Below are 21,028 nucleotides of genomic sequence, written 5' to 3' on the forward strand. Positions count from 1 at the left end.
CATGTTGGTGTAAGATGTAAAATACTAGATAGGTCATTGGACCATCCTTAAAGAAAGCACGTCTAGACTTGGAAAGGCCATGGCCAGTTATTTGTGACATCATCGTGATCATGTCGTTTAATAAATTTGGTGTTGATGATCCTCCCCGGCCTCCAGGCGACCTCAAGAAGAAAGAATGTGTCAAAACCAGCCACTCTAGACAAAACATGGGAATGCAAAGCCCTCCTGTCATTTTCAAGATCACAGCCCCAACATCCTCCCTCACATATGATTTCAAAGCCCCCAAAAAGTTGATGTTGTGGTAAATATTAGAATAGAGACGGACCGCTAAAATATGGCAGTCAAGATGCTTGCAACCATGTGGAGGGCGTACCATTTGGTAGAACCCGCAGCAGAGGATGAGAAAAGCACCTACCAGGGACGGAAAGCGATGAAGGGAGAGAATAAGGAAGATGCAACTAGATGCTGCATCAAGTAACATGTAATTGCACACCATGAACAATTTGAGGGTCTTGTTCTCATCGGTGGTTGATGACAACCCATATTCTATATATCCTCCAAAGTAACTTAATACTATATTATTTCAACCAATAAGTGAATTATAAAGTTGTGAAACAAAGGATTTATATATATATATATATAGACACACATGCTAGCTGGCTGTAGGTACAACTTATGACCGTTGTGTAAGTAAAAAAATGATACAATATCAAAGGCTGTGCAGCAATTTATTACATGTATAAGTAATATAGTGGTATGACGCTTAAGTACAACAACTAAGCATTTCACAAGATACCATTTAACAATAATATGGTTGAATGGAATTACACCTGGATGTGCTTAGTACGTCTAGGCTTCAGAGAGATCCGGGCTCTGATTGACAGAATTTGTTGATGAATCCTGTGCTTCTTCATTATCAGATGGCTGAGATTCATGTTTTGCAGCAGCTTGCAGCACCCTGTTCTGGAGATTTACAGACGAGGGGGAAGTCGGCAATCCATTGCCATTACTTTCCAACTTTCCAGCAGCCCATGAAATTGCCACGCCTCCCATCTTAACAGGGGCAAGAAGTTGCCTTCAAGGATAATTATTCAATCTTAAAATCGTAAATAAGTCCCCAGTTTCAGCTGTTTTGAATCATAATCCATAGCTAGGCAAGTAGCTAGCAAAATTCAACTTTGTGGCGGTTGATAAAATAAAATTTGTAGTAAAAATCCAGACTTACTTCACATCTCTGTTAAAATCTTTCGAATCCTCATAAGAAGCAACCCGCTGATATATAGTCTGGTATTGGTCAAAATATAAATTGTGGTTAAGATATAGATAAATGTTATGTCAAATCTGAAAATCTAATCTAAGATCAAAAGTTCTGGGAGGGGGACGAAATATCATTCATATGCAGAACATTCAAGCTTAATTGAACTAAAAAAGATTATTTAAAACATGCACCCATAAGCAGGGATGATCATGAAGTGGGACATATTTATGTGCACTGTTAGCTTAGCTGTATTGTTTAACAAAAAACTACGAGTATAACAGTTAAGACCACATTTATAACTATTTGAAAATTTAGGACTAATTTATAATTATCAAGTTTGAGGTGTTCCATAACTTTCTTAATTAGAAAATACCCATTATAAATCATATCAACCATACGAAATCCTAGCTCAAATTTCTATTAGTAAGATTTTGGCATGAGATGCCTCTGTTCTATTTTAATAATGTAATAAAGAAATTATGACTTAGCATTCAACTTTTAGATCTTATATCATCTGGTGTATTTTATTAATTCACATTACTATCGGAGGGTGTGCTGCTCCGAGAAACTAAAAGAACAAAAATGAAAGGTTATTTGGAGTTGGACTTAATGCTGAACAACAATGTAAGGAAAGAATACCTGACCAAGGCCAATAACAGCAATCAGTTGCAGAGTCGTCTCCCACTCTGGTAAAAACATAGATATTTAAAATAGGTATTAACAAGGTCAGTTTATCAGCCTTAAATATATTTTACAAGAGAATAAGATTCAATAGGTTATTCAGTATATATAGAATCTATATAGGCTCATGAATGCCTTCATGGACAGATTCAGAAATTATTTTTGTTAACTTCCTTTAATTTGGGTACATTTGTTGAATGGAAAAGATACAAACCTAACAATGCATAAGCAGCTGCCAGAAAACCCTGTGGAGAAAGCAATCACTCAAATTAGATCACAGACATTGAGGTGGCAATATGGATGGGTTGTGTTGGCCCCAACACTACGTTGTCTATCCTTATAATGTATGCACGATTACTAAGAAAACTATACTAATACCTACTATTATAACCTGACTTATGATAGAACGAAGTATCAGGTTGTAAGCATTGAAAACACCATTAGGACACAACATCCTTTAGTTACTTTTCACTTCCTTCACTTTCTCTTAAAAAAAATCAACTCAAGTATGCAGTGAGAAAATTGATGCTACAACGTGTGCGTGTGTGCGTGAAAGAGAGAGAGAGAGAGACATGTCTCTATTGATAGATTTTGCACCTTTTTAGGAATTAAAATTTTAAATATTAATTACTAGAGCAACTCCCCAGATGATGGGTTTCCAGTTTAAAAGTATGATACAAAGAACATTTTGACGCTTTAAAGCAGGAAGATATTGTGACCAGTGAAGAACATGACGTTTAAGTACAAAATAGCCTTACCACGCCATACCCAATAACTTGCTGGGGAGTGATGTCCTCTAGAATAGCCTCCGCTTCCTGTCATTAAGCAAAGTTGGATTAACAGGTATTGGGAAGTTCATAATTGTAACGCATGATAAATTTAATAAAACTCCAGAATATATAGCTTCAACAACTAAAAAGTCATGTTATAATAGTGAGTTTTGTGTTTTAGTGCTTCCTTGACATAAGTGGTTCTTCAATCTTAATAGTTGATGCACACTATCATATTTCTTAATCTCTAATGTCTTAAGATGATACTAAAAGTAATAGATTTGGTTTGAAGGGCCCGATAATTAGAACATAAAAGCTTGGTAAGTGAGTTAAAAGACAAAATACCTCATTTAATATAGTAAGTGTTGTCTCGGGTTTTGGCTCTTTAACACGCAAGCCGTCTTGAACCCAAGAGCGGAAGCCACCTTGGACTTGGTATGGTCTCTGCCAAGTAAACCTTTTATCATTACTGATTATTGCACACATCGTTTTTAAAATCATTGAAAAGCTGCAAAATAGATAGTGTAAATAGCTTTGACTACTGGAAGAACACTTGTGATAGTTGTGAACATGTTAAGTGAAAGCAACAAAAATCACAGCCCAGTTATAAGATGACAATATAACTTAAATACTTACAGTAGTTTCTGTCATAGTGCCATCTTACATGTTAAACGGTATGTCAACTCTCACTTAGGAGGTGAAGTTTCTAGTTTCTATGCATGGTCATGGTCTTCAGAAACTCAATATGTTAATAGCTGGATGTGACTGATTATACACTTAGCCCCCACAAAAAAATGATATCAACGTTTGTTATTATGTTTCTATATACACACTAACACATTAAATGATTTTAGCCCCCTCAAGAAAAATATTGAAATTCCTAACTGTCCACGAACTTGTAAACATAAATCTATCATAATTTTTTATTCATATTACAAGATTTCGTTGGTGTGCATATATATATAGGAAAGTTTATAGAAAAAAGATAATATGAAACAAACTTGCCTTAATCCCAACTTTCCTCAGTGATCTTGCGATTCCTTTAGAGCGAGCCCCATCAGCATCCATTACGATTACATTAGACCCTTCCTATAAGTAGAGTAAATAAGTTATTCTTGTGGTTGTGGTATTTAAAAATCCTACAAGCACAGAAGCTATTTTTTCTCTAAACTCATACAACTAAAATATACATTAACATACTGATGTGACTCATTTTATACTAATTTCCCACGCCGTATTTAGTCGTTTGTGAGTGGTTTATAGTCTTTTTTTTATACATTTGCTGCGTTTATGGTATCTGTTAGTGTTATTGGGATATTAGAAGGTATTATGGCATATTACTAAAGAAAACGACATTAGGAGGCCTAAAGTGTGCTAACAGATGGCTCAACTAAAGCTTGGAAGCAAAAAGGAAGACTTTGGTGAAGATCTGCAGATGGTGCGCCGCACCTCATTAATGGGTGTGCCGCACTTAAGGGTGCCGAGAAGAGGTGTTGTGTTTAGGTGCGACACACTTCAAATCAATAAGGAAAAAGAGTTGAAGACCATCAGATGGTGCGCCACACTCCTTGAGAAGGTGCGCTGTACCTTGCGTTGTCGAGCTAAAGTGCGATGTATGAGTGCGCCACACTCAAAGTTAAAGGTGCAGGAAGATCAGGTGGTGCGCCGCACCTCATCAATAAGCGCGCAGCTGGACGGGAAAAAAATAACTTTTGCTTAAAGTATAAATTCCTAGTCATACATAACCCTAGCCCTATCTTTCAATACCCAGCCGTTTTTAGGAGCTTTTGAAGACCTTTTTCATCCATTGAAGCATCTTTGAATCCTTGATCACGATTGGATTTATTTCATCATTTCGTAATCGTTTTTAGCACTTTATTGGATTAGTTCTTCATTCGGTACATTATGAACTCATTTGTTATCGATTGTTTTTATTATTTCATTATGAGTAGCTAATCTTTTCATTATCCACCGAGATGAAATAATACATAATGTGAGTATGTGACGGTTGCACTATTTTATTAATTCAAAGTTGATTTCAATTATCGCTGTGTCGAGATCTTAAAGAATTGATTATTTATTAATTATTATTTTGATATTGGTTATATATATGTTCTTAGTTAGTGGTACTAGTCGAATATATATGTGATTTCAATTGTTTATCTTTAACAATTGTCGCTAGTTCATGGTACGACGGTGAATGTCATTTTAATAAAAGGAATCATTTTGTCAACGTGTTGATTAACGGTTGGTGGTACCACGTTGTCTTCACATAGATACAATTGTTAATTTGATAATCAAACAAACTAGTTGGTTAAGGAAACTGTTTTAAGCATTAGTGGTACCGGCTTTTACAAAGGAACTGTTTAATTAGGTGATTTAAATGATTTTGCAAACGTTGGTGGTACCAGTTTGTGTCTTTATTTGGTCACAATTATCATTGTCAACTGAATTGAATTTGAGCTCAATCATGTGCAACCCGAACTATTGTCGAGTGATTCGAGGTAGATGACTTTTAATTCTTCTGTTTAAAAACAAAAACTCTCTTTCGATTAATTCCTCGGAATTACTAACTTCATTTCTGCAACTAACTCTTTAAAAAGCAACGTGACAATACGGTCACAACCCCCCATTTACTTTGAATTGCATTACTTAAACAATTTCTGTAACAATAGTCCTTGTGTTCGATCTCGGATTTACCAAGTTAACTATACTACATACGAACGGGTCCACTGCCCGCAAGTGTGTAGTAGTCAATCGCTAGGTGATTCGTGTTTATAAATTTTAAGACTCGATCTCACACATGACATATTTCCATGTCAACCGGTAATCATAATCAAAATAATATAAGTTATAATAAATTATAGTTCATACTCCATAACGAGTCTCGGTGACAAGAATAATTCCACCAACTTAAAATGCATCACTTGCAGTTGAGCAATTATTCACAGGGTGAGTTTATTGGTGCTTATTAGTGATACTTTAACGGTTCACATGTTAGAAAAAATCAAAAGAGCTTCAATAGTCGTCTGATAATTGTATTTTGTAATAGAACAAAAAACCTATTTCCACATATTCTATGCAAATTAATGTTGGGTATAAAATAAAGCATATGAAATCTGAATCAGAACCCCAATGACCCAAGGAAGAAAGAAATTAGAAAGATGGCGGTAGAAATGCAAGAAATAAAATGCAGGTAATGTTACATACTTGAACAACTTTTAAGTTTCGAATGACAGCAGCAACCAATGCATCATCAAGATCTTTCCTACTCTTGAGAAGCTTACTAACATTGGCATCAACCTGAACTTGCATATTATCAAAATGTTAAACAGAGTTTGGAAAAATAATCATACGCCTTGGTGTGCATCTCCAACAAGAATTTGTATAAAAGGGAGACTCCTATGGATGATTTCCATGAAGATAATCTTTTTTAAACTAGATGAATAACATTCGACCTGCAATTTTCTGGACATATTCCACTCAACCAAAAGCCCCGAATAATCAAAAAGGAGGGAGGCATACGATGGTAGCAAAACGTAAGCATGTCCCAATTACCAAGCATAGAGTAGGCAGTGATTCACCTACCTCGGGAAATGTGATACTGGCATAACGAAACCGAGCAGTCCTTCGGAGATCAGGAATGCCATCTCTTAGTCTGAAATCCTTTATGGATGCGGGGGAATAATAATTAAGCCAAATTTGTAAATATGTTAATTTACAAAAAGAAAAAGAAAGGCTAGAAAAATTTACAGTGTCTTGCCTCAGGGCGGACATCAATTAGGACAGAACTTTGTTTTCCATTGAGAAGTTCCATAGTTAAGTTTGGAGACAAGTCTCCAGCATATCCAGCATAGGTAAGGATCCAGTAAGAAATCCTATATATATATATACATATATATTGAGAAATCAGTGCATCATGATAATGAATCAGGCGGATACTGTGAAAAAATAGGAGGAGATCGATTGATATGATATGATAGCATAATGATATACCATAATGTAGTTGACGTTCCAAGCAAAAGTAGAAAAGAGATGATGGGATCAGTTCCCTCAAACACAGGATAAACCTGTTTTACAAAACAAACCAAAATGTGTTCAGCAAATGAGGGTAATATATATATATATAATAGTAAAAGAGGAAGTGGTAATACACACACCTGTTGAAAAGCTGGGGCGAAAGTATCATGTTCAAAGGAATTAAGGAGATTAAGGAGGTCAGGAGGGAGGATATTTTTGAAAGATGTATAACCAGAGGCGAGAAGGTGGCCGAGTGTTACGAGAAGGTATCTGAAGCCATCAACAGCTACAACAACGGCTTTAGACGAGAATCCCTTAGCGCTGGTGGAAATTCCTGATAATGCGGTGGTGGTAGACAGTTTAAATGACTCGATAGCAAGGCCTAGTGTTGAAGTGATTCTAAAATAAGTATTGGTAATAGCGGTGTCTGTATTACAAACTAGAGCACTAAGGAAATCATTAATTTCGGTGGACAACTCATCGTTATCTGCTGCCGTCGCTATTATAAATGATGAAAGATATTTATCGTTGACTGTAGTTGCCAGAGGAAGTATATTATTATTGTTTGAATTTGATAACGAAGAAGAAATGATAACATCACTATGGTTCAAGATGCATTTAACTTTGAATGAGGATGAGGCGGCGGCCTTCCCTCCTCCGTATAGGCAAACCTGCATTTATTTATTTATCTATTTATAATTTATATATAAATAAATAAACTACTACTAGTGTACTAGTAGTGGAAGGAATTTAGGAGACGACTTGCAAAGAAGAAAGGATACCTGATGAAGAGGAGGAGGGGAAGTGAACCGGTAGCAGTTGGCGGCAGCGGCAATGGTTGGCAACATTGTTAATGGTGGTGGTTTTGATTGATCGAGGAACGGCAGCTAAAACTTTAAATTGTTATTCGAGGAAATCCGAATGAGAGGTCGTGAATATGTTCCGGAAGAAAAGAATATGGATAATTATCATCCTGTGGAGTGTGGACTTTCTTTCAAACCCTTACAAAAATTGCAATACTTACAAAATTTGAAAATGCCAAATCATTGAAACTAAACTTAGTTTTCTATTTCATATTTATGGAAATCTTTATAAAAATTACGTACAAAATTTGATATGCGAGATAGTGAGATACCAATATTTCAATATATTCTTATGGTTTAAATTTTAATGGACACTTGTTTTATTTTAACTAGCCAATGCGACGGGGCATAGGGAAAAAAAAAGTTGGAAGTAGCGGTACTGTGTTATTACTGGAATGTATGATTCAACTCAATTGTCTCTTAGTCCGGCTGAAAGTGCAAACCACCGTTGTTGTTTTAGAGTGAACGTTTTTTATGCTGATTGATTATTAAATTTAACGCATGTGTGTTTTTTTGGTATACTATGTGGACAACTTCAGGGAAGGTTGTTTTTTTAAGGATATTTTTGGAATTTTAGGGATAAAGTGTTAGATAGTAGTATAGATTAAAAGGGTAAATTAGATATTTTAAAGGTACAGTATTAAATTTTTTTTGGGATAGTTTGTTTATATAGATAGTATAGATTAAGAGCTATATATTTAAGTAAGACAAATAAAATAGTTATTTTCTCTTAGCTGAGTTTGACATTATTAAAATCTTCATGCATCAATGTATTTACTTTTGCTCTATAAATTTTCATACATCAGTTTTATTATGATACGAGGTCAAGATATTATCTGCTGGCATAACTTTTGCAAATAAAAAAGTATTGAGTTCAAGTTTTGCATGTGTTACCCTTATGGCATGAGATTTAAGTGAGGTTCAACTTGTGGGGTCGATAATGATTAACGCAAAAATAAAAGGTGTGATGTGTTTTTCAAAAAGTGTGTTGAAGCTTTATAGTGAAAAGTCACATACAATTTTATAAAATGTTTGGTTAACACAATAAGATGGGGCTTAAATGATGAGTAACAAATTAAATTAGTGGACATACAATTTAATTTTCATAACAAAAAACATATAAAACAAATAAGACTAAGAGCGATGAGAATCCAACATACATTATAATTTTCAACTTATACTTAAAACTAATCTTATTATATCACATCAATTTTACTTTTTTCAACCTACGCTATATATCAATCAACATTACATTTTTCATATTTATTTCATTTTTAAAAATAACTTATGAAACATCAATCCATTATGGCTTCTAAACCTATGAATTGAAACATCAACCCCTGCCTAACCCATATTGATGACGGCGGTGTTTTCGTATAGTTTGAGTGTAACCCATACTTTAACCCACAGCCAATGCAAATGCCTTTATAAAGTAATTGCAAAGCACCGTAAACTCACATTTTGCCATTAATCCATCATTTATCAACCAACCCAATAATAGATAAACTGATATCCATTACCGTTTTAGCTAATGAAGATCTTTATTTTCTAAAAGAAAACTTAAATAGCTCTTTTATATTAATTCTTAAAAAAATCAAATGAACCATGTAAAACCTTTACCCAATAAGCTAAAAAAACATACAAAATGATACTTGTTGAAAATCTTACCATCTTACGAATATACAAAATGGTCAATACATAAATTTAGCTGATCAGTCATCTAACAAGACCAAAAATGTTTTTTTGTGTCACCACTCACCACTAACAACTTTAGATATTAAAAAAAAAAAAAAAGCTTGCCATTTTTTGGAATTTAAAGGTTTTTCAAACAAATCCATCTTTCTTATTGTAACTGTACTTTTTTGATTATGTTTCGGCATCTTGCTGAAACATTGTATTATTAATATTAATATTAAAGTTGTTAAAAAAACTAATAATAAAAAGAAAACTTATTTGAAAAATCTTTAAATTCCAAAATTCAAATTTAATTAATATGTATTAAAACAATATCATAATAATATAATATATTTTCTATCACTCAAATAATATCATAATAAAAATAAACGAGAGATGTCTCCCGGGGCCCGGACGTTGCCCCGGGAGACATTACGTTTATGTACATGGTAACATATAAAGTTAAAAGGGTCCTTCAGGCGTTTATTGTGTACAATAATATGTAAATTTTATAACATGTTTTCAGGATTATTGTATACCGAGTATGTCATTTAAATGTCACAGAGATTACAAAAATGCTAGTGATTTGTCATTAATTTGTACTTGTCATACAACGTAAAAGTGGAAAAAATCAGTTAGAAAACCCAAAAATTTACAATATAGTACGCAGTATTTAAAGCCTCAAAACAATATATTCAACTTTATATATTTTTAAAAACATGCATACGGAAAAGGTAAATAACATGAACTAAATATACGTAAAACTCATACTTGTAGCAATAAATTATGAAGACATATAGATATATAAGCTCATTAGTAGAAGATGGTTTAAAAAAAAATAATATTAAAATAAAGATAATAAAAAATAAAACGAATAAAAACAACAAAAGCAAAAAAAATATTAAAATTACTATAAAAAAAAATTTGGCGAAATTCAATTCACAAAGCACTTCGTTGCGGGTCAGACATATTGTAGGTATACTTTATTAAGTTATAAGTAATGTTTGATGATAGTTATAAAAGTGTGACATAAGTCAATCTTTCAATTTACAAACTCAAATAACATTTAACGATTGTTAAGACACGTTAGAGCAAAGGATCTAACTCCTTGTTAAAGAAAATGATATGATTTGCAGCAGTTTTCGTAACTCTCATTAAACATCCGAACAAAACTTAACGACCGTTAATAAAATTAATAAAAAAAATTGGTACGAAATTCAATTCACACAACACTTCTCTGTCAGTTAGACATATTGTAGGTATACTTGATTAAGTTATAGTAATGTTTGATGATAGTTATAAAAGTGTAACATAAGTCAAGCTTTCAATTTACAAACTCAAATAGTATTTAACGATTTTTAAGACATGTTAGAGAAAAAGACCTAACTCATTGTTAAAGAAAATGATTTGATTTGCAGCAGTTTCCGTAACTCTCATTAAACATCCGAACAAAACTTAACGGTCGTTAGTTGATGGAGACCATGGTTGCAAATGAAATTAAACATAAGTTAAAAAAAACAAAAAAACCATGTGACACAAACTCCCAGAATCCAAAATTATCTATCTATACTCCTTTATAAAAAAATATCACACCCCCCATTTTTAGAAATAGTTACACAATAGTTACAAACGGAATTACTAAATTACTCTTAATAAACACCCATTATGGAAAGAGTTTTATAAAATACCAAATTTGACCTTAATGAATTAATTTACACTCTAAACTTTTATTTTACTAATTAACACTTTAAACTCTTGTCTTCTAAAAATTTTCACTCTCACAATTACATCAACCTGCACCACTTGACACCGCCACCACCACCAATAGTACCATCACCGACATCACTAGACCACCATGCTTACCATCGTGGCCGCATTGTGCGGGTACCATGCTCGTACCTTTTTATAAAAATTATCACACCCCCCAAATTTTAGAAAGTTATATAATAGTTACATACAGAATTACTAAATTACCTATAATAAAGACCTACTATGAAAAGAGTTTTTATAAAATACCAAATTTGTCCTTGATGAATTAATTTACACTCTAAACATTTATTTTAGTAATTAACACTTTAAGGCTTAAGCCCGTATCTTCTAAAAAATTCCAACTATCACAATTACATTAATCTCCACCACTTGACACCCCTACCACTATCAATAGACCATCATTGACATCATTAGACCGTCTTCCCCACCACCGGCGCCGCATTGCACGGGTAACATGCTCGTATATATATATATATATATATATATATAGGGGCTGAGTATAATAAAACAAATATTAAAGTAAATAAATAAGATAAGATCTTGACCCTTAGATCATGGTCAAATTGATGTACGATAATTTTCATGATCCACGATGATATTTATGATGTATTGAAGAAAAATTTATTATTTTATTTGTTTTATAAAAAATATATATAAATAGCAAATGCTATCAGATAGTATTAGGGAAAAAAAACACTAACCAAACACGCCATTGTTTTATTTTCTTTTAAAAGAGCAACCCAAACACCCGATAGTTACCCTCTTTAAACCCGGCAAAAACCCTTTTTCTTTCCAAAGAAAATTCCGTTATTAACAAAAACCCTACCGAATGTCACTACTTAACTTGTTGTCTCCAGATTAGGGTTTTTATTTTCCAAAGATATTGAAAATAATCACAATGCCTGAAAGCAAATCCTTCAAATTCCGGTCATCCTCCGTCAAAATCCCTACCTTTTACCCCATAGCAAACCACCGTCACAACCACCGGCCACTCTTCGCCGACCTCCATCTCTCAATCTCTTCACTTATCAACAATTCCAAACACTCTCTCACTAATTTCATTTCATCTCAAATTTCCTACAAATTCCCCAATCTCTCAAACAATTTCCACAGTAAAAACGTGAAGAAACAGCCGTTACTATGTTCCGCATCGTTAGCGTTGACCAAACCAGGCGAAGAAGAGAACGTTAACGAGCTGACTCAGTTGAGTAAGACTCACTCGACGAGTCGAAACGACGATGAGCGAGTGTTGATTAGTGAAGTGTTGGTGAGAAATAAAGACGGTGAAGAACTGGAAAGGAAGGATCTAGAAGAAGAAGCGGTTGCGGCTTTGAAAACGTGTAGACCGAATTCCGCATTGACCGTACGTGAAGTTCAGGAAGATGTGCATAGGATTATCGGAAGCGGTTATTTCTCTTCTTGTATGCCTGTTGCTGTCGATACTCGCGACGGCATCCGTTTAGTCTTTCAGGTATATACATTATTATTATATATATACACTCAATATTATATATATTTACTCTGTATATTCTGTACACACACAATGTTTTAGGGTTTTAGTGGCATAAATTGTTATGACTTTTGTTAGTACATTTTACACTAACATCATCAATTATGCACAACTAAAACCTAACAGAATATTTTTTTTAGGCGTAAATATATATGGTTGTTTGTTAGTTTTTAGGCATGGCAGGGTGTTACTGCACACGAAATGTTACTGCATCTATTCTACTTTGAAATTTGCTGCTGTATGTATCAAACAATCAATTTTTTCTAGTGTATGTATGACCGGGTTTTAATAGCATGGGAGATGGCATGTAACGTCGATGAATTGAAAGTTTTGATACGTATAAAAAAAAGTTTCAAAGTAGGATACATACGGTAGCATTTCGTGTAAATTTGAGTACATTTAAAAACAAAATGAACAAAAACCCATAGCACTTTAAGCATAGAAACTCGTAAGCTAGGTTTAGTTGTATGCAATCACTGTCTTTAGAGTATGTACAAATGCCATTTAAAATTGTACTTGTAAAGAATGAACAATAGGATTAAGGACGTGAAATTTTTTTAGGTCGCTCTTAGCAGGTTATGCAAATGAATTTAAGCGGTGTAGAAATTTGCCTACATTCAGGTGGTCCAGCATTGAAACTCATAAGTTAGGGTTAATTTGTATGTAATTAACAAATATACAGTATTTACAGATAGTCTGTAAAACTTAACAGAAAAAAGGTGAACATCGGGCATGAGAACATAAGAGTGTTTGGTAGCTCTTAATTAGATTTGGATTGCATAAAGATCAGAAAACAAGTTACGCAGATGTTTTGATTTACATCTTTAAGTAGTTTGCCTGCATCCACTGGGTTGAAAGGGTTTTATTATATACGTATTATATTTTAGTACATGTATTAATTGCATGAGACAATAGACACCAAAATTATAGGAAAGACAAACTGTTATCCTAACTAGGCTTTGAGTTGTACAATATGGTTTATGTACAAGTTAGTATGTAAAAGTTTACAACAGAAAGTGAGCATTAAGCTTATAGGATACATTATTGTGTGGCTTCTCTAAACCATATTTGAATTGCATAATCATATAGCTGAGAGAAGAGTAGAAAGCTAGTTATACAAATGGTTCCATTTATGTGGCTGAATGAATTGCTTACATTCATCGGGATTTAAGATTTGGACTACACATTATTGTCGAGTTTATTGCATTTGCATACATGAAAGCAGAGCCGGCAGTATAAGAAAGTTGTGTAAAAGGCTATGATCCATGTATATCTATTTTCGTATTGTCATACTCTTTGTTAAGATGGAGTCATTTATACTAGTATATTTTGGCATAAGGTAGAACCAAATCAAGATTTCCAAGGGCTAGTATGCGAAGGAGCCAATGTTCTGCCAACAAAATTTGTAGAGGATAAATTTCGTAGCTCATATGGTACGTTTCTTTATAGACTATCACGTATTTTGAAGCTTCATGTGTTTCTTTTATTAAACTTTAACGAAATTTATGACAAGTTGTGCAGGAAAAATTGTGAATATCAGGCGTTTGGATGAAGTTATAAGCTCTATCAATGGGTGGTATATGGAGCGTGGTCTTTTTGGCCTGGTTAGCATTGATTCTATTTGTCATATATTTTCTTTGTATTTCTGCTGTAGAAAGCTATATTGGCTATTCCGGATGGTAGATGGCAGTGTTTATTTGACTATAAATGATAGAGTCAGGTGGGTAGGTCAGTGTTAAAACAGGCAGATCGCGTGCATTAAAAACACCTTGGGAGAGTTTCGACTCATTTTCTTTTTAACAAACTTTCACTTGACCCATTTGACAAATCAGAGCCGAATCTTATTCAGAATTGAACTTTTAGCATATGGGTTGAAATTGCGACCTGTAAATATTCTATTAATCAGCTGATTGTATTTTGATGAAATGATCAGGTTTCAGGAATTGAGATTCTTTCTGGGGGAATAATCAGGTTGCAAGTGTCAGAAGCAGAGGTCAACAATATATCCGTACGTTTTCTTAGTAAAACGTAAGAGTTGAATCTTTGCTCTCTGATTATGTATTATTCCCTTCTGATGTTTGACATTATATCTAAATCATTGTGTTGCTTGTGTGATTCAGTGGTGAGCCCACCACAGGTAAAACGAGACCTGAGACAATACTTCGCCAACTTAATACGAAAAAGGGACAGGTAGTAGACTTGATGGCTTGGTGCATAAATTTGGTATTCGCCCTACTATATGTAAGTCTGTGTTAATGTATGTTCTTCTCAGGTTTATAGTATGCTTCAAGCAAAAAGAGATGTAGATACATTGTTAGCAATGGGTATCATGGAGGATGTTAGCATTGTTCCGCAGCCTGCTGGAGGTAACATGAAAACAAATTTAAGTGATTTGGATCATGGTGATAATTGGCGTGGATTTTTTCCGCATTTTGTCATAAAACAATGCTGTTCACTTGTGTCTGTGTGTTTCTATTCGAAGTTTATTTCTATGGAGCAATTAATAAACTTTTAATATTTTCTTACAGACTCTGGGAAGGTGGACCTAACAGTTAATGCAGTTGAGCGTGTTAGTGGAGGTATATCAGCTGGTGGTGGAATATCAAGTGGGTATGTAATTTCGTTGTGCGTCTTGTAGTGTAACAAGAGGTGGCAAGATAGGCAGGTCAGGTAACGTGTCATATCTTGTGTAAGGTCCAACACAGGATTAATGCACTAATAAACGGTAGGAGGCTGTATATTTGTATGTATAGTAATGTAGCTAGATTATTGGCATCTTCTAACCCCTTTGACTCCTTGTAGCCTTTTTATTTTTTTTATTTGGCCATTTGAACCCAAATGGACCTAAAGAAATATTATTGTTTTCTTATTTCCGAGCTGTACAATTTTGAAGGGTCACTTTACATTGTTTATGGTTTGTGTATCGATATTTGCTAATTGGTTCTTTCCACTTGTAGGATCACAAGTGGCCCTCTAGCTGGACTTATCGGGAGGTAATAAACCCTTTGAGGCCTTGCGGGAAGACTAAGAGAGTGACATATATCACTTTACAACTATTGCTGTTTACTTGGGTTGAGTTTTCTTCAATTTATCTTTGCCTTTTTATTTTCCATTTGCAGTTGTGCACTTTATCATCGAAATCTGTTTGGGAGGAACCAAAAGATTAATCTTTCACTAGAGAGGGGGCAAATCGACTCAATATTTCGGATCAACTACACTGACCCATGGATTGATGGGGATGATAAAAGAACATCGAGAACAATCATGATTCAGGTACTCATCAAATTTGGAATTTGATATGGCTATGAAATCTGATATTAACAGGGTATTTACGTTTCATATTGCGACTTAAAGTTAACACTCTGGATTACGACTTGAAGCTGCAGTAACTGGTAATCATTTTTGGATAAACGGTTGCAACAAAATCGTGTATTTAAGAATAAATGAAGTTACTTATTCACCCTTGTTGATATAGTTTGTCTTTTACTCTTATCAAATACTATCTTATAAAGCATTTTGCCTTTTTTTCAAATCTCAATTAAGTAATTGAACTACCTAAATTACCCCCATTCTTTATTCACTAATATAAACATCTCTACCTAATATACCTATAATACCCTTAAATCTCAACCATTCATTTTTCTCTTTCCTCAAATCTCAACCACTCATTTTTTCTCTCTCCTCCATAAATCATTTTATTTCTCTAATTCATTCAAAATCTTTTATCTCAAAAACCGTATATTGATAAATTATAGAAATTGTATGGGTGTTCTTAAAATTTCATGCTCTTTCATTAGAGATGTCATTCGATATACTTTCGACGAATTTTTATATCCGAGGGCGGAGCCCGTACGGCTAACGCATTTGGCTATCATACTCTATGACTTGACCTATCACCCCCACCATCTCACCGCGGGTGGGCACTATCTCTCGTATTTAATAAACTGTCTTTGTTTTTAGTAAAAATGCACTCATATTTTTTTGGATCATTTAAGGTATTAGTTCCGTAATTTGAAGATTATTTACAGCTAATTTTATTACAACTAATTATCTATTCTGAGTATTCTATATCAAGTCATTAATTTTAAAACGCACATCAAAACCCTCCTTAGAAAATGCCAGATTTGAATTGAATCATTAACTGATCCTTTGTGTTTCAGAACTCAAGGACTCCTGGTACACTTGTCCATGGCGATCAAAGCAACACTAGTAACCCGACCATTGGACGGATCACTGCCGGAATTGAATATAGCCGTCCATTCAGACCCAAGTGGAGTGGTACTACAGGTCTTATTTTCCAGGTTCGTCTGCAGGCTTTCATGGAAATTGAATATTGCATATGAGTGTTTGGATGTATGCTGCTTAATTGTTTATATACCCGTTGCCTGCTTGAAGCCGACAAGCCGTAAAAACCAGTCATGGTATTTGGACTCTGAATAAAATGATTATTATTATCAAATTATTAAATGGTCAAATGATATGTTTGGAATACCCAGTCTTTATCAAAACTGACTTTTTTTTAAGAAACATTAAGATCATTTAACAGGTATTTCTACGGGCTTTCATGGATAGTGGATATCGTATATGAGTGTTTGGATGGGTGTTACTGATTATTTAGTCATTCCGGACTGAAAACTCATAGTAATTAACTTTTATTGCTCAAATGATTATCATCATCTGATTATTTAAGGGTCAAACATTAATTATATATACCTTCATATTACCCACACTATTAACAAAATTTAATTGGAATTGTAAAAGACTAATTGTCTATGAAGTTTGCTCATAATAATTAAGTTCTGTCTTTTATTTGTTAGCTGCTTACATGATCAGACCTTTTTAAACACTCAGTAAGTGATTTTCTAATTTTTACAAGCTCATACTTGATACATTGGAAAAGTGTCCTATCACCATCTCTTTTAAGATGTTTTTTGTACAGCTGATAATCTGATTGCGATTATTTACCATCACATAAACAGTTTCGAAACTTACATTTAAACATCCTCTCAGTTGCTAGGCTTGTTTTTTTTTTCTATTCATTATGATCATCATAAAACAGCGTGCTGGTGCCCGTGATGAAAAAGGGGATCCTATGATAAGGGACATCCATAGCTGCCCTTTAACTGCAAGGTAATCTTGAGAATTCCATATTTAGAGCCGTGATGTTTAATGGTCAAACTTGACTCTTTTATTTTTATTTTTTTTTTCATTTTTGTTGTAGTGGCAATAATCATGATGATTTGGTGCTTGCCAAACTTGAAAGTGTTTATACTGGTTCTAGTGACCCCAGCTCTTCACTGGTAAGAGATCAGATCTTTTAAGTTTCAATTTGATTGTGGCACTCATGGCTGATTATATTGCAGTTGGTAGTTACAATGGAGCAGGGACTTCCTGTGTGGTCAGAGTGGCTAGTTTTCAATAGAGTTACTGCCCGTGCCAGGAAAGGGCTCGTGATTGGCCCTGCTCGTTTTAATTTAAGGTAAGGTGTTTTATTCTTGATCTCCTTTGCATAATTACGTTACAAACTAGAAAGTTACCGTATCACTAGTAGTTCGTCAAAGTAAACTGTTTTTTGGTTTCTTTAGTCCTTTTATAATCTTGCAAGATTTGATAGTCTATCAGGTGGTCATGTTGTGGGTAACTTTCCTCCCCATGAAGCATTCCCAATTGGTGGAACAAATAGTGTCCGAGGGTATGAAGAGGGTGATATTGGTTCTGGGAGATCTTATGGTGTTGGTTGTGGAGAACTATCTTTCCCTTTGGTGAGTAATTCGATCATTTTTTAATTTTGTTGCGACATTTCTTTCACATGTTGGTTTTTGTTATTTTCTATCTTTGAGATACATAACCTTGTTTAGCTTGAAATACCTTTTCCCTACTGTAATAGTATAATTTTAACTTTATTCGATTCACCTCGCAGGTGGGGCCAGTTGAAGGAGCTATGTTTGCTGACTATGGAACCGATCTTGGTTCAGGTTCAACCGTTCCTGGTAATCTCTGCCGTCATAATAGTTAGTGTATAGGTTGCAGGTTTGACCCATTCACCTACGAATGACCAAAACCGAAGGGGTAACTGGGTCAATAGGATAGGGTAAACTGATCAAACCTGGTCTAAACCGAGATACACCTTTTTTTGCAGTAAGAAAACACTCCATTTTCTGGGGCTAAACTAGGCTTGAGCACGGGTCAAAACCCAGACCGACCCGTGCAAACCCAAAACCTGGCAGTGCAACAAAATTGAACCTGTGACCCAGCTCGATACCCTATCAGGCGGGTCCGTTCAGTTCAGGTTTGGACGGGTTTGGTTCGGTTCTCGGGTTTAAGAGTTCATCACGTGTCAAAACCTGGCCCGACCCAACCCGAAACCTGGCAGTGCAACAAAATTATATATGAAATATTAATTAATGATGGTTGAAATAATATTATCATCATCTCAATCATATTTGACCCATTGATTATTCGAAAGAATATAAAAAGCAGGATAAAGAAGTGTTTTTGGTGAAGTGAATGACCATGTACAAAATTCAACTTTAAATTTACAATATTATTTTGTATGTGAAGGTGATCCTGCGGGGGCAAGATCAAAAGTTGGAAGTGGATATGGTTATGGCGTTGGTATACGTGTAGCCTCTCCACTAGGGCCTCTTAGACTCGAATATGCTTTCAATGATAAAGGAACAGGAAGGTTTCACTTTGGTGTCGGCCAACGGAATTGAGGTTTTATCTGAAAATCAGTTATATTTTAGTTTCTTTTGCCTCAAATTTTTCTTATCATTTTGTGTTCTCAATTGCAAAAATTACATGTCCAGAAATGAGCAAGAAAATGTAACAAAATATACTAATTTTTATGCTTTAAATGCGGGTATGATGAAATCCATCTTAAATCCAAACCTTTCTAGCATGATATGATAAGCCACTTTTTGTTGGCTGTGCATTGTGCAACGTACTATGCAAGTCACTAGAGCATCATTGCCTTGGGATAATAGATAAAAGGGAAGAACGTGTGCTTATGATGAATTCTTGATTGGTTCAACATTACACACAGACTAATGCACTTAATGTCGCTCCAAGTTCATTGAAATTATAAAATTATGTTCTGTTAGTGTTTTCCAAATGATCTGTGTTTCATAAAATGTGGTTGTAATTCCCGTACACTATTTGATAGTTGAAATGTGCCAACGAGAGAGCAATATATAGATTTGTTGTCCCATTCTTGGGGAGGCGATATGATTTTCACCATGTGATAGTATCCCCTTCAGATTGTCTAGAAAATAGAATTTAAGACTTATTTGTTCTCTTTTCAAGTCTCTAAACTTAATATTCTTGTTTGAGGATCAATTTGTTAAATTATATGATTGATTGTTCCTTGCTAATACGTTTTACATACATAGAGTTTGAACTAATTTGAGCAAGCCGATAGTATGATTTTATACAACGCGGCGGAGTAGGAAGGATTGTATGTTAGACATGTATAATAAAAAAAGACGATCGTTTTCTTATGTTAATAATGAGAGTCAAATGATGCGGACCTATATTATATGTAGGTGGATCAGGCTGGACAGCTCACAATCTCACACCTTTTTGTTTCTTTTAAATCTCTGTCGGAATTTACAAGAATTCTTGTATTCATATTAATATTCCTTAAAGTTGTGTTCTTAGAAAATTCCAGTACGACACGATTTTGTCTAAAATTGATTTGAAGTATAATATAATGAAAAATAAAAGAATACGAAAAGGTTTATATATGTAAATATCCAACTGTAAGTTCCAAGTTTATTTATAATAAATATATACTAATAGTAATATGCAGTTGAATTTAATGTAATAAAGGCAAATGGTACAATCAACTGGAGCCTACTGCTATATTACTATTTCAACTCCAGGCCTGGACATATATGGTCGCTTTCCACAACCATACAAACAACATTGCGTGAGTCCAGTGTATAGTTTTACAGTCAACAATTATTGTGGGTCCCTCTGACTTTCTCATAGGTGTGTGTCGTAAATTTTTATTTTGAACTCCTACCATTTCATACCAGTATTATCCTAAAAAGGTTGAAAAACTTTTTATCCTGGGTATCCTTTGGAGATCTATCATCGGTGTCATTTTAAGGACAATGTGCAATGTCTCAACATTTGAATTCATGATCTTTAATTTTAATTGGTCCACCCAAATGATTTCACAATGGGAAAATGATGTTAATTAATAGATTCAAAGACTACTTGCTTCTATGCAAGTATTATTATTATTTTGTGTCATGACTTAACATTGTGATATCCTAACTTTAAGGGTAAAGTTAAAAGCATCTTAATCTTTGGATTGAAATCAAAGATCAAGATTTAAAGATGATGTTTGAGTCTTAACCCTTAATTTTAATTCAAGGATTAAGATTAACAACTTTACCCCTAAAGTTATAATTAATTTTAGGGAATCCCCATCCTATATATATATATATATACATATCTTACAATGTTATACTAT

The 21,028-nt window shown here is 34.1% G+C and overlaps 2 protein-coding genes across 3 annotated transcripts; one reads left to right on the forward strand and one right to left on the reverse strand.

Moving 5' to 3' along the window:
* Positions 1–687: 687 nt before the first annotated feature.
* LOC122600117 lies at positions 688–7,675 on the reverse strand. The gene is made up of 13 exons (XM_043772784.1): positions 7,512–7,675; positions 6,870–7,400; positions 6,706–6,779; positions 6,473–6,587; positions 6,298–6,375; positions 5,920–6,012; positions 3,715–3,798; positions 3,055–3,153; positions 2,698–2,754; positions 2,154–2,184; positions 1,898–1,944; positions 1,226–1,284; positions 688–1,075 (listed from the first exon to the last, which is right to left on the reverse strand). The coding sequence occupies exons 1-13, from the start codon at positions 7,575–7,577 to the stop codon at positions 850–852; spliced, it is 1,560 nt and encodes a 519-aa protein (XP_043628719.1). The 5' UTR covers positions 7,578–7,675; the 3' UTR covers positions 688–849.
* A 4,073-nt stretch (positions 7,676–11,748) lies between these two features.
* LOC122584766 (outer envelope protein 80, chloroplastic) lies at positions 11,749–19,436 on the forward strand. Of its 2 annotated transcripts, XM_043756823.1 has the most exons (16): positions 11,764–12,507; positions 13,886–13,979; positions 14,068–14,150; positions 14,480–14,574; positions 14,667–14,736; positions 14,819–14,912; positions 15,075–15,156; positions 15,504–15,539; positions 15,666–15,819; positions 16,707–16,847; positions 17,606–17,676; positions 17,768–17,846; positions 17,910–18,025; positions 18,161–18,308; positions 18,467–18,536; positions 19,108–19,436. In XM_043756823.1, exons 1-16 carry the CDS (start codon positions 11,935–11,937, stop codon positions 19,260–19,262), a joined length of 2,061 nt encoding a protein of 686 aa, XP_043612758.1. In that variant the 5' UTR covers positions 11,764–11,934; the 3' UTR covers positions 19,263–19,436. The 2 variants fall into 2 exon arrangements, with proteins under 2 accessions (XP_043612759.1, XP_043612758.1); XM_043756824.1 differs by lacking the exons at positions 18,467–18,536; positions 19,108–19,436 and having other exon boundaries at positions 11,749–12,507; positions 18,169–18,287.
* The last annotated feature ends 1,592 nt before the right edge of the window (positions 19,437–21,028 follow it).

The sequence above is a fragment of the Erigeron canadensis genome, chromosome 1 (genome assembly GCF_010389155.1).
Source record: "Erigeron canadensis isolate Cc75 chromosome 1, C_canadensis_v1, whole genome shotgun sequence".
Taxonomy (NCBI): domain Eukaryota; kingdom Viridiplantae; phylum Streptophyta; class Magnoliopsida; order Asterales; family Asteraceae; genus Erigeron; species Erigeron canadensis.

Coding starts and splice junctions, on each gene's coding strand:
- LOC122600117 (XM_043772784.1), bottom strand. CDS start 7,577: ATGTTGCCAACCATTGCCGCTGCCGCCAACTGCTACCGGTTCACTTCC. Junction 3,154..3,714: donor TGAGGAAAGTTGGGATTAAG/GCAAGTTTGTTT, acceptor TTTACTTGGCAG/AGACCATACCAAGTCCAAGG. Junction 1,076..1,225: donor GATTTTAACAGAGATGTGAA/GTAAGTCTGGAT, acceptor TTATCCTTGAAG/GCAACTTCTTGCCCCTGTTA.
- LOC122584766 (XM_043756823.1), top strand. CDS start 11,935: ATGCCTGAAAGCAAATCCTTCAAATTCCGGTCATCCTCCGTCAAAATC. Junction 17,677..17,767: donor AGCTGCCCTTTAACTGCAAG/GTAATCTTGAGA, acceptor TTTTTGTTGTAG/TGGCAATAATCATGATGATT. Junction 17,847..17,909: donor GTGACCCCAGCTCTTCACTG/GTAAGAGATCAG, acceptor ATTATATTGCAG/TTGGTAGTTACAATGGAGCA.